General features: G+C 46.9%; 1 protein-coding gene across 4 annotated transcripts in view; it reads right to left on the reverse strand.

Moving 5' to 3' along the window:
* The window catches only part of LOC142592055 (Golgi-associated plant pathogenesis-related protein 1-like), a 50,006-nt gene that overhangs the window by 15,983 nt on the left and 21,479 nt on the right, over positions 1-12,544 (reverse strand). Inside the window, exon 1 of one of the 4 annotated variants that reach the window (XM_075703975.1) lies at positions 9,273-9,409. The exons of 1 other annotated variant lie outside the window; for it this stretch is intronic. In XM_075703975.1, the coding sequence (XP_075560090.1) occupies positions 9,273-9,369 (97 nt within the window). In that variant the 5' untranslated portion in view covers positions 9,370-9,409. Of the gene's footprint in view, positions 1-9,100; positions 9,126-9,243; positions 9,410-12,544 lie in introns of those variants that run through there. 2 more of the 4 variants (XM_075703977.1, XM_075703979.1) reach the window with 2 other exon arrangements.

Here is a 12,544-nt window from a genome sequence, read left to right on the forward strand (position 1 = left end):
AGCATGCGTAAGAAAAACGCTTTTCTTTCTTTTTTGCTGTGCTGCCACTGCTTTTGAAGCAAAAAATAATAATATATAAGAGGTATAGAAACCATATTCGAGTGACTCAGGCTCGTTATGATTGCTCGTTAGGTGACGAAAGCAGGGGAAAATAGGCAAACGAATAAGAACCTGCTATCCCAGCATATTTAGTATTAGACACATAACTGAGTATTGGAAGGGGAGAAACCAGGAAACAAAAGAACATATTACAAAACAAGCACGTAAAACCCCATTTGAGGAGATACTTTGGCCTCCTACGTGCTATGCCACCTGTGGTTTCACCTGCGAAAATGGTCATACTTCAGTGCGTTTTACAAGCCTTACAAAACTAAATAAAGAGACTGGAAGGATTTTAGAGGTAATAATGTACGTTACTATTTTGCATACTTCTTTGTTTCCCTGTACAGTTCTCCATCCGTACGGGCGCTTTCGGCTCTCTATATGTCGGTGCTAGAGAAATCCACGTTCAACGTACATGCACACTTGCTCAATGTGCATAAATGCATACTCGCTTAGTCCGACCCCACTCGAGTCGGTGACAGCCTAAGTGTGCAGCGGCAAATACACCGCTGTCCAACTCAAAGAGCGTGCGCCAGCCAAATGCACTCATTTCCGTGACATCACGGCGCAGTCAAACATGTTTCAATATTTCGAATTTCAAATTTTGGGGGTTTTACGCACAAAAACCACAATCTAATTATGAAAAGTGACTCTTTTCGGCCCGTCCTCTACGACGCACTGACCCGTTTTCTTCCGCACAAATAGCCTTCCCATTCTCCTTATTAGATCCCCGTTGGACGTTACTGTTTTACAGGGCAAAAAGGCCATGCCGAAGCGCAAAGCTTACGTATCACGTTGGTTTACCAACCGCAGTGATCGCTGTGTTGAGCCAAGCCATCGGCCTTACACAGGAGGCTAACGTAGGGTCAGCATAATGCACATGAAATGCGTGAGAATGATGTGGCTGGCGCAAATATATATAACGCTTAGCGTTTAGATGTTTCGGCGTTGCATTGGTTTGGCCGCACACGAGCACTCTTGCGTTTCAGTTCTCACGTCAAGCGGTCCGATAGTGCGAATATTTTTTTTACAAATCACGCAGACAATCCGCAGACGCCGCAGCTCTTCGCCGAGTAGAAGCGCAATGCAGTCAAAATAGTTCACAACACGTACACACAGCGCGGCTGATGATGCATTTGGTACGTTTGCGCAGCCAGGAGAAATTTCTGCATACTGCAGCTATACTGTAGCACCGAAAGGCTACACAGTGGTTCCCGGACGACCTTGTGTGAACCGACATCGGATTAAAGTATTCGCAAAACGAGCTAAAGCAGTTCCAAATCGTTCCACAGCACGCGAGGGCAACACATTCAAGCAGCACCGCGCCGGCTCGCACAAAGGGGGGAAAAAGCTCGCGGACCTTTCCTCTTCGCCAGATGAAATAGCGCATGAACTGAAAGTGCGCTGAATGTTTTCCCGTAGTTTTATTGGGACGTCGGCCTGTGATTCCATTTTTTTTTCTTAAAATATTGCGACCAAATCGGCCGATTGACCACTTAAGACAAGTCTGATTCACACTACAGAAAGGCAGAGAATTAGACATTGCCGAGGCTCTCTTACGCGAATTGTGCGAAAAAGAGAACGCTTGCTACAAATTTCTTACTTTTACTTTTCCGAGGTACAACCACGGGGGTACTTGTGTCGCACAATTCCGTCGTTTGTAAGTTCGAATATTGACAAAGAAGTGTGGAGGGCCGCTAAAGCTTTAAGTGGCCCCGAAAGCTGCGTTATAGCTGGCCGCGGCACGTGTGGCTGAAAGTGAACACGGCGAACAAGCCAGAGAAGGCGCACGTTCCAACGGTCATCAGATTTCCATTAAGTGGCAGCCTGCATTCTTTTTTTTTTGTCTTTTGCCTATATGCGTAACGTACATGCTAGAGGCCCTGAGTGTATCAAAAGAAAAATTGCTGTGACCGTTCTGACGTATAGGGCCCGAAATGGACGTGTAACAGTGAACTTGATCTCTGCCACTTTTCCCCCCATGTCAATAGCGGGTACTGCAACGTTAATTTACTCTTATTGCTTCGAAGTTACACCTCATGTTAAAACTTCTTTTCGAATTTGATAGCCATAGAGAAAAGGCGGGGGAGAGAATTGGTAGCCGAACAGAGGCATCGTATGACTGAGATAACACATTTGCGGCAGGATTTCTTTAAGTTGCTGGCTCGTTATCAAGATTATCGTGTGATGTATTTATTCATTTCTTTATTTTTTTCGGCATTGTTTCATGTAAAATGGCATTTGTATACGTCGAACTGTATATAACCCGCCGCGGTTGCTCAGTGGCTATGGTGTTAGGTTAGGCTGCTGAGCGCGAGGTCGCGGGATCGAATCCCGGCAACGGCGGCCGCATTTCGATGGGGGCGAAATGCGAAAACACCAGTGTACTTAGATTTAGGTGCACGTTAAAGAACCCCAGGTGGTCGAAATTTCCGGAGCCCTCCACTACGGCGTGCCTCATAATCAGAGAGTGGTTTTGGCACGTAAAACCCCATAATTTTTTTTTTTTACTGTATATAGAAGACCGGGCTTTGTCAAGCCGTTTATAGCTGTTTCTAAGCTGACTCCCCCTTTCTCCCTTGCAGAGGAAATAAAAATTAATTTGAATAGTGACTGTGTTCGATTTCACCTCAAGTGTACCTAAAACTGAATTAGGAAATTTGTCAGTGTCAAGTTAAACGCAAAGAACCGTATTATTGAAATGTTTAGTCAGTATATTCTACGCTGCTCAATGTGTAATTAAAAATTGACCATCGCTTCAAGTGCAACAACCTATCGGTCCGATACCATGTGACGTCAGCATTTCTCTCTTACCACTTTAACTGTTATATTTTCAGCTCTGACGTCCTCTCACTTCCTCTCATGAGAGCCGTGACGTCCTCTCAGATGAGCGATGTTTTTATCTGTTGCCCTATCGGCCACCCGCATGTAGAGAGTAACACCCGTACATTGCGCGATACTTATCGTCGCCTGCAATAGTGCTTACAGCAGGACATCAACGACGTCATTTCTTATAGCTGCGCCAGCGTGTGATTTCGTTGCGAAAGGGGTGTTACCCGTTCTTGCAACTATGTAGTACCACGTAAAGAACACACGTCACGCGTTCTAGAGAAACGTTGCACAAAGCTAGCGCTTCGGCTATGAACAAGCAACGCCAAGCTACGGGAGGAGTGACACGGTGAGGTCATCGTGCAATACTAAAAGCATGTCAGCCAGCACCGAATTCAGACAGCCCGAACGTTTATAAGCAGACGCAGTTTCGTCCGAAAGGCAAAGCATCGATTGCGATAGCAAATTAGCAGACATCCATACGAAGCAAGGATATTACTTTTATTTTATTCGCTTGCTAAATAAATTAATAAGCATGGTATCAGCGGGCACAGCAAACATGAACACGTCACACTCGATGGCTGCGTACACTCGCTGTCAAAACGCTGGCATGAGAAAATTCGGTAGCAGCAGCGAGCGAAGCGACCGTGCTGTCTATCGATTCAACGCAAAGCGAGCACCGAGGATACATAGCACGCACAAAGCTACGAGCTCTGCCCCCAACGCAGATCGTTCTTAAGATACGGCCTTCGAGACTTCGCGCAGCCGCCACATGCGCAGTTTCAGCCGGAGAAAATGCCGCCCCCCTTCCCTCCCCTCCCCTCGGCGCCTCGCAACGTTGGGTGCCTCGCGCGCGAGAGAAGACGGGGCGCTTGCTCGTCGCATTCGTCCCTTTCTCGCAGGCGAGATTGAGCCTCGATCGTCGTCTGCCCTCGCACGCTTTCATTCGAACATACCGCGTAGGGCACGAGGCAATGGTGTTGTCCCCCTTGGACTTTATGCGGAACCTCACGGCGACGCCGACGGTAGATATGCGCTTGAAGTGTCGGTATAATTGCTATTGCAATAAAAAAAAATAACATTGTCGTCCTCCCGAAAATAGCGCCAAGTTGCAAAACCTTATCGATTAGTGATTCACTCTCACCATATTCTAACTTGCTACACTTCCGGGCCCGTATTGACAAAGATTTATTACGCTAGAATTGTTCGTAAGAGCAAATCCCATCCAATCCTGATGCTGGACATAATATTGGTGAAGGCGGCCGGCCAATGGCAAAAAGCACTTACGAACGAAAAGCTTTGTATCCACAAAACTTTTTGTTCATTAGTGATGTTTCCAATCGGCCGGCCGCATTCGATATGTCCAGCATCAGGGTTGGCCGGCATTTGCTCTTACGAACAATTCTAGCGTAATAACTTTTTTGTGAATACGAATTTAGCAAGTTTGCAAGTTTAGCAAGTAATTCTAAACGTCACCAATTGTTTCGTGCAGCATACATTCTCATTGGGTACGGGTTGAACTTTGTGGAGCGGTAGCATTGCTTGGTAGCGTTAGGTCTGCTTGTGCTGAGATTAACTCGTTGACATGTTTATCCCCGAAATTTAGAAGGGGATGCTATGGCGGAGCAATTGGCATCAAACAGGGATACGCGCATTTATTTTATGCCCGTCGTTAATTTTAGTGCGTATGTATTGTGGAAAGTCCCCGAATCCTTTAAAAAAAGAGAGAGAAGGAAAAGAAAAATATTGCCGGCAAGGCGTCTGCAAGGCTAGATCCGCTCGTAGCTAACACTAACCGCCTCTTCCGACTACTTCTGAGAAGGAAACCTAGAGAAGAATAAGAATGGGTTGGAATGCAGACGGCAGGTATTACCAAGTCATGACCGGCAGCTCACCGCCACCCTTGAAAAGAAAAGTGTACAATCACTGCATTCTACTGGTGCCAACACATGGGGCGGAAACTTGGAGGTTAACATAGAAGCTTGAGAAGAAGCAAAGGAACGCACAAATAGCGATGAAACGAAAAAAAAAATATAAGCGTAACGTTACGAGACAGGAAGACAGCGGTGTGGATAAGGGAAGAAACGGGGGTAGCTGATATTCTCTATTTGACATCAAGTGGAATAAATGGGGCTTGGCAGGCCATCTATATATATGCATAGGGCAGATAACCGGTGGCCTATTAGAGTTGCAGAATGGGTGTCAAGGGAAGGGAAGCACAGTTGAGGACGACAGAGAACTAGGTGCGATGAAATTGGGATATTTGCAAGCATAGGATAACGTCACCTCGTGCAAGGCAGATGTAATCGGAGACCGCTGAAAGAGGCTTTCGTCCTGCAGTGGACATAGTTATGATAATGAGTGTATATTCGTAGCTAGCGGAAAATGTTACATTTTTCTCTTTACGCAGAGTTCTTGCAAAGGGAATTCCGAGATGCCAGTATACTGCTCCGAAACAAATGCTGAGGCCAATAACATTATGCCAGTATACTGCTGAGGACAGTATACTGGTCATCGGTGCAAATACGCAAAAATATACTCTTCCTGGCCGTTGTCTCATAATTAAGCGGGCGTTGCCACACAAAGGGACAAATTGCATAAATAAACGCGAAGCTGAAAACGCAGCAGTGTTCGCTTCAGGGCAACAATTGATGCTGACAAATCTGGGAGGCCACGCACTGGAACATAATTGCACTTAATTTTTGCGTTTAACTTCATGTCCACACTGTATGTTACTCTACCACAGCGAGCTTCTGCTCTTTTTTTCCAAAGAAAAAACCCCAATATTGTCCTAACGTTGACTACCATAAATATATACGTCGCTGTAAGATGACTCTACGCTCTAGTTCTAACGACAGGCATCAGTTATGAGCGCAAGGAGATAACTAGTGTTTGCCCACTTTTGGTTACAGTTGCCGCTCGATTTGGAAAGTGGAACTTAGCAATGCACTGCTTTTATGAACCCGGATGCATGTCCAGCTGATGAAAGCGTTTTTTAAAGAGACACTGCTTCTGGGATGTGCTTCAAGGAATATTCATGTTAAGATCATGGCGACGAGACAGGCCTGCGTTATCGACCCCGGTATTACGCAGACAGTCTTTATAATTGCGCTTTCAACAAAATACTGGCACCGATAGGTTGCTGAACAATATTATCAACTGAGTTGCGCCGCTGATAATAATAAATGCGTAGTTAGCAACAATGGCTATAACAACAAACCTTTAATGATACTTTCAGAGAAAATTTGTATATTGATCATAACAATGATCGAATTTAGCCAAAACGCCTCTCAGCAGTCCTAGCGGCCAGCCTTTGAGAAGTAAGGCTCCATTAACGTCTAGCACGTTAATGGCGCTAAAATTAACGTCGAGCGTCATTAACGCCGGTCAAGCCTGTTCAAACAACCAGCCACTTTTTGCAATGTGTCTGTGCTACAGCGACACTGCTTCCATGGGTGCTGCCTCAGCCTCCGCCACAGCCTATACTTAGCCTCGCACACCGATTACTGGTTGCCAGTCGCTCCAAGGTTCCAAGAAGAAGCTATCCTCTTCCGCCCTGTATAGTCAAAGCCTGAGCCTGCACCGGTTGGAAAAAATTTCAAGCACGAATCCTGGCTCCCTGGGAGGAATATAAATAAATGGAGCTCCACCTGGCCGCCACGGTGCGCGCTTAAGGCCACCTAAAGATGATCCCAGAGATAATCCGCCCATTTCCTGGAGAAGTGGCTCGCGTTGATTTCCTTGCGTCACACTTGCCCAGAGCAGTTGAAGTATTTCGCAACAATAGCTGGATGGCTTCCAAGCGTGGCGATTGTTTCCTAACTAAACGTCCACATTAGCGTACGAATGGCGAGTTGCACATACCCGGAACACAATGCAGGGAATTGCCTTCGAAATGCCTCAAGCCCTGGCGACGCGCTCCCGCCCCCCGTGTCACGCACACTCACGCGAGCCCCTCCCTTTCCCCTCCTTCCCGTCATCGTATACGCGCTGCGGCTCACCGCGCGTGAGCGCTTGTCTTCGCTCAAGGTCACTGGACAGACAGAGTTGTTTCTCCACTTTCCGAATGGTGTCGCTTTCTTTTACTTTCTTTTCCACCATGGTTAACTAGACACAGGGAACTACAAGTGTCGCGGCAGAGCTATAGAAAGAAACGCAACGGAGTCGAAAACATCCGAGATGTACATTTTTCTGTCCCCGGCTGGGGTATGATTATCCCGTGACAGACAAACAGGTTGTACGCGCAGTGCGACGACACACGTGAGCCGGGAGAAGTGGAACTGCTGAAGGCAGCAAACATTTCGCAATATAATCGCATTCACGAAACTTTCACTGCGTTCAATGTTCTCCCAACTGGCGGGCCTAGATGTACCACAGTCTCGTGCATCCGGGCCCGGCTAATCATGTCAATACGGACACATCACAAGCACATAAGCAGCCAAATGGTCATTGACTTGTCTGTTTCCTCGTTTCAAGCAACGTTATCAAATGTGTAAAATGGTTTGGTTTCAGTATATCGAACTATATATGAACGCAAAAGCTATGCGTTTGATGGGCATTCTCAATAGCTAGAGGTAATTCGACTGTACAGATCTGAAGAGCGCTGTGATGTATGTCGCAGCAGGGGACGTGAATTCCGTCACAGGCTTTAACAGAAACGTTATATACCTCCCTACCTTTCCATCTTCGTTTTCTCTCTCCTTCTCTTGTAGTGAGAACATGCCGATAGATAAGATAAATGATTTCGCGGAAGGATACGTAAACATAGTGTCAGGCATCATAATAATCGTGACAGTCGTCGTCACACTGATTAGTTGCCAAATAATGTTTTATACCATATTAACTAGCGTGTAAAGGGTGTCTATATTGGGTACAATTACGCGTAGCCCAGGCGAAAGCATTTGACAGCCATTCTTATCCGCCGTGATGGCTTAGTGGTTGTGGCGTTCCGCTGCTAAGCACGAGGTCGCGGGAGCAAATCCCGGCCGCGGCGACGCCATTTCGATGCGAAGAAATGCAAAAGTGCCCGTGCACCGTACATTGGGTGCCCGTTAAAGAACCCTAGATTGTCAAGATTAATCCGGAGTCCAAACACACCCCATTTTGTTTTTCTTGTGCTTTTAAAACGCTTTGCTGCAAGGGTGGTGTGGCGCGATGACGTTTTCCCAAGTCGACGCGCGAAAAACGGACCTGCGTGGTCAAGGGGCGTAATTTCCGCGCCAAGGGGCGCCAGTCGCTGACTCTCTGTTTCTGCGCTCATAAAAACGCCGATATCTGAGAGAGACTCCGGCCTTATGACATTTTTCGAGGCATTGTCGCTAGGCTCCGAAACAATATTACCCCAATCACTAGTGGATAAGAATTAATTCGTTACGCCTTTCGAACGCAATAGCGTGGCGGGCCATTGAACGTTTGCATAACGGACAATAGCGTGCGTCACACTGGTGCAACAGACTAGCAATGCGCTCCTCCGCCGAGCATCAAGTTGCGTTTTTCGCCCGCACATTTTCGACTTAGTGCATCCAATCAGCCTAAATTAATGAAGCTGCAGCACCTATAGTAATATCCCGTTGTCGAAATTCTAAAAGCGTTTAGGTAGTCCATTTACAAGGTAGAATTGAGATAAAATACTTAAATGTGTGTTAAAGGGTGTAAATAAGCGGATTGAGGTGTTTTGATGACTGGTTAGGTTATCGATGCACTGTTGCTATTCTCGTCGCTGTTGTTACAGCGACTAAGGTTAAACTACATACATATCTTGCATATCTCAATTATGAGCATCTCCTGACACCTGAGATAAAACACTCCGTATGGTGGCAGCTAAGACAAAGAAGTCAATAGGCCCGGGATGCATGTAGTAAACAAACAAAACTAAGGACAAATAGTAGCCGAAGGTTCAGAAAATTTTGTTTAACTTAACTGCACGGCGGCAGCTGCGAAGGTAATGGTACGCGGCTTCGTAAAAAGTCTTTAGCAGAGCCGCGTTTCCCCCTTTCTCTCCCTCTTTCTTTCTTAAAATTTATTTTAAGTGAATTGTCTTTTTAATGTTTCAAGTCTGTGTCAGCGATGACATAAGTTCCCTCGTAGAGTATGACACTAAGTAAATGGGAGACGTAGCCACAAAACGCTTCTGCGTAAAAAGACGCAGCTCGATATGTCATAGAATTACCTTCAAGCAGGCAGGGATGCTATTGCGAAAGCCAAGGCAAGGCGCTATACAACGCATGCACATGCACGAGTGACATTTATATCCGTGGAAATATATTACCACAATTCTATGCAGTTATAAAGCATACGCCGCTTACTACTCACTTGTGCACATAAGGGAAAATGAACAGCACCTGAATGCTCTCCTCCCTCGATGGTCCGACTGAGCTGTCTAACGAAAACGTGTCTCGGGAGACATGAGGCTTTTGATTGCCCAACAGAAGGCTGCATGCATTGTGCGTTGTTTCAAGGACTGAGAACAGCCACAAAGTATACGTGCCTGGGCAGACAAATGGGGAGGAGAAGGCGATCTGCGGACAGCCTGGCTTGCGTGTCCCCGCAGCGTCGTTGGTCAGGGGAGAGGAAACGCGATGCCGCGCTGAAGCTAGGGCGCCGCGCTTGGGTCTCGGCAGTGGACCGAGGCGGCAGATGTTTTTCGAGTGCACACGTCGTCACGTGGCCCGCCTGGACGATCGCGATACAAAGCTTTTGTGCCCGAGAGACCCGTCAAATTGACGGCGCGTATAGCGTCAACTTCGCTGCACAACGGGCGTCGAGCCGTGTACCCAGATTCGTCGGTGGGCTTTTGTGCGACACTAGCCGGACAAACTTTAGTTGTTTACCTGCACCTCGAAACAGTTTTGTTTCTAGCTTTGTTCGCATTTTTCTGAGACTATCTCGGTGCATGATCAGCGTATCTGCTTACGATCCACTTTATTCAGATCGGGTGCCGCGTTTTGCCATAGTTACCAAAGAGGCAACAAGAAGGCCCACCTGGCGCGGCATGTTCCCGGAGTGTTCAAGGCAAATACACAATAGGCAGACGACTTGGCGCAGCATAGACAGAATAGGAGTTATAACGCTTGTCCGTGGAAAGGTTTCGTCATAAATTATCGCTGTCGATTATGTGTGCGGAGAAAATAGTTCAAGCATCGAGGCATATTAGTTTAAAACAAGATGTCTCGGCGCGTTCTGGTTTTGCGCGTGCAGGCCAAAAATGGACGCGCGTCGTTAAACAAAGAGGCCCTACACCCCGAGTCGGTTGTGCATGCGCGTCTTGACACCAGTCAAACGCACGCGTGCATTGCTCCATACAGAGTGGTCATAGCGGGTCGCACCGGTTGCGAAATGTGGGCAATCGTTCAAGGGCAGTAGTCAACGGAAATCGCTGCTGAAAGAGAGTGTCACGAAAAAGCTTGCGCTGCTTATATTTTCTTTCTCTTCTTTTATTTCCTTCTTTCACTCTTCGTCCTTCTTTTCTTCTCTCTTGCCTCATTTCTTGGTCGAAATTAGCGAAAGTGCGCGTTGTTTTTCTTCTCCATGCAGAAACCCACAATGAAAAAAATAAAGCTGAGCGCAGAAAGTCACCACGACAGCAGCTTGAATAGCCTTCTGAAAGGAAAGTTCTGAGAAGATAACCCCTCATTGGCGGCGTCGTTCCGAGGAGTACATGGTTAGCTCCGGACAAGTTGAGACGAGAGTTTCACTCGACCATGGGGGAGTCTATCATGCAAATCGTTCGGGAAAATATCGAAATTTGAGCCCAGTTTTTCCGCGTTTTATATACAAAACGCTTGTCGTGGCCTTTCCGGGTATTTCCTGTTGCTTGCTTGCGGGTTTTAGCGGAGAAGCGTTTCCTTCCAACTTCCTATCAAAACCTGTAACAGTAATTATGCCATCAGTGGCACACGCTGAATAAATGAGAAAGATTGTGAGAGAAAGTTGTACCGAAAGCTGGCTTTCCTAACCGAATAACTATTTCTCTATCACTGCCGCAAATGAGCTAAGCAAAATTTTGGAAACACTCGCTCTTTCAATGGCTTTTTTTTTTCTTGTTCTCCTCCTTCAACGTACACGTACCTCACCCGCCCTTTCCTAGTATATCTTCCACTGCTGTGTATTTATGTCCGGTCTGCCCCTGGGCTGTCTCTTTAAACCAGAAGCGCTTTTTGGACGCCTTCTGCCAGACATCTGCCAAACAGCTGTAAGTGTACTTTTGTCACTGCAGCTGCCGACCTTTCAATCATCACGCTGTTTCAGCTTGCGTAATGCGCCCGAATTATTTCAAGGTATGTTCTCAAAGTGCCGAGGCAATATTATCTCAAGATACCAGCGAGGCCACAGGTGTGTTTGTTCCTAACTCAGTGGGCGAAATTCACCCGGCAAATCGGCGTGTCCTGTCTGAAGATGAGTGTACAGAAATGCCGCCGCAGTTGAGTCTGCTTGACATATGTAATCTGCAAAAATACAAAAGCACTCGTGTACCCAGGTGGTCAAAATTCAGCTGGGTCCCTCCACTACGGCTTCTCTCGCAGCCACAGGGTTGCTTTGTGACGCTAAGGCTCACGAATCGATTAATCAAGATTTATGTTTAGTCTTAACCCAATTTTTAACTCTTAGCCTTATACTATATAGGACCTGCGAATAGGCGAAGTTTCGAATACGAATCGATCGAATGGTCTCCAATCCACGCTGTGAAGGTGGTTGGACGGCGAAGCTGTAAACGACAACTATGACGACTGCCCATTGCGACGTAGGTTGAAATTATTCACGTGGAGGCATCCACATGCACTTTACCTAATTATTAGCCTAAGACGTTTCGACGGCCTTGGATTTGGTTTGCGCCGCTACTTCGGGCACCTACAAAGAGTGTACCAGAGAGAAGAAAGATTCATTTCGCCTCGTATGTACGCTGCTCTTCAGGAGTCCTCGCTATACTTGGCCTTCCCATAGCACTGTCACAGCACAAATCAGTTGCTAGGTGGGTTTTTCTTTTACGTACGAAAGTGTAGTTACGTCACTCCGTGCTTCGTATGGTACAGTCAAGCTGCCGTCGCCTCGGCAGCTATATAGCGCAACAGTAATCTTTACCGGGAACGTATGCGGGGAGCGCTACGTGCTTCGCATTGCATGTAGGCGCAGGAGCGCCTTATCAATTATGTGGTTCGGGTGCTTGGTTTGAGCTTGGTCTTTTTATTGAAACATATGCTGTTCTGTATGTTATAGGCGTTATTGAGTAGTTGCGCCAAAGCGCAACTACTCAAGCTAAGGGTTGGCTATGTGAACGTGCGCGAACGTTTACACAGGCAAGGACGTGTGGCCAGTCCATTGTGTACGTCTTGCGGCTGCTGCGAGACACTTCAGCATCTGATATTTGAGTGTCCCGCTTTCAGTGCGCTGCGAATGTCGCCAGTGAGGGACTGTCACCTCCTTGGCCTGCCGTGTGCGACACTCGACGCATGTTTGTAGCCGAGTGGTTGTGCGCCTTGACGGCATCAGGCTTATCGCACTCTCCTTGCTTTTCTAGAATTAACTGACTTAAGTTCACGTTTCTAGATCAGACACTATTTTCTTGTATTCAACGTTCTGTAGTAGCGTGACCTTCAGTGACCGGCCCTATACTGTG

Source organism: Dermacentor variabilis, chromosome 1, assembly GCF_050947875.1.
Source record: "Dermacentor variabilis isolate Ectoservices chromosome 1, ASM5094787v1, whole genome shotgun sequence".
In the NCBI taxonomy this organism is placed as follows: Eukaryota; Metazoa; Arthropoda; class Arachnida; order Ixodida; family Ixodidae; genus Dermacentor; species Dermacentor variabilis.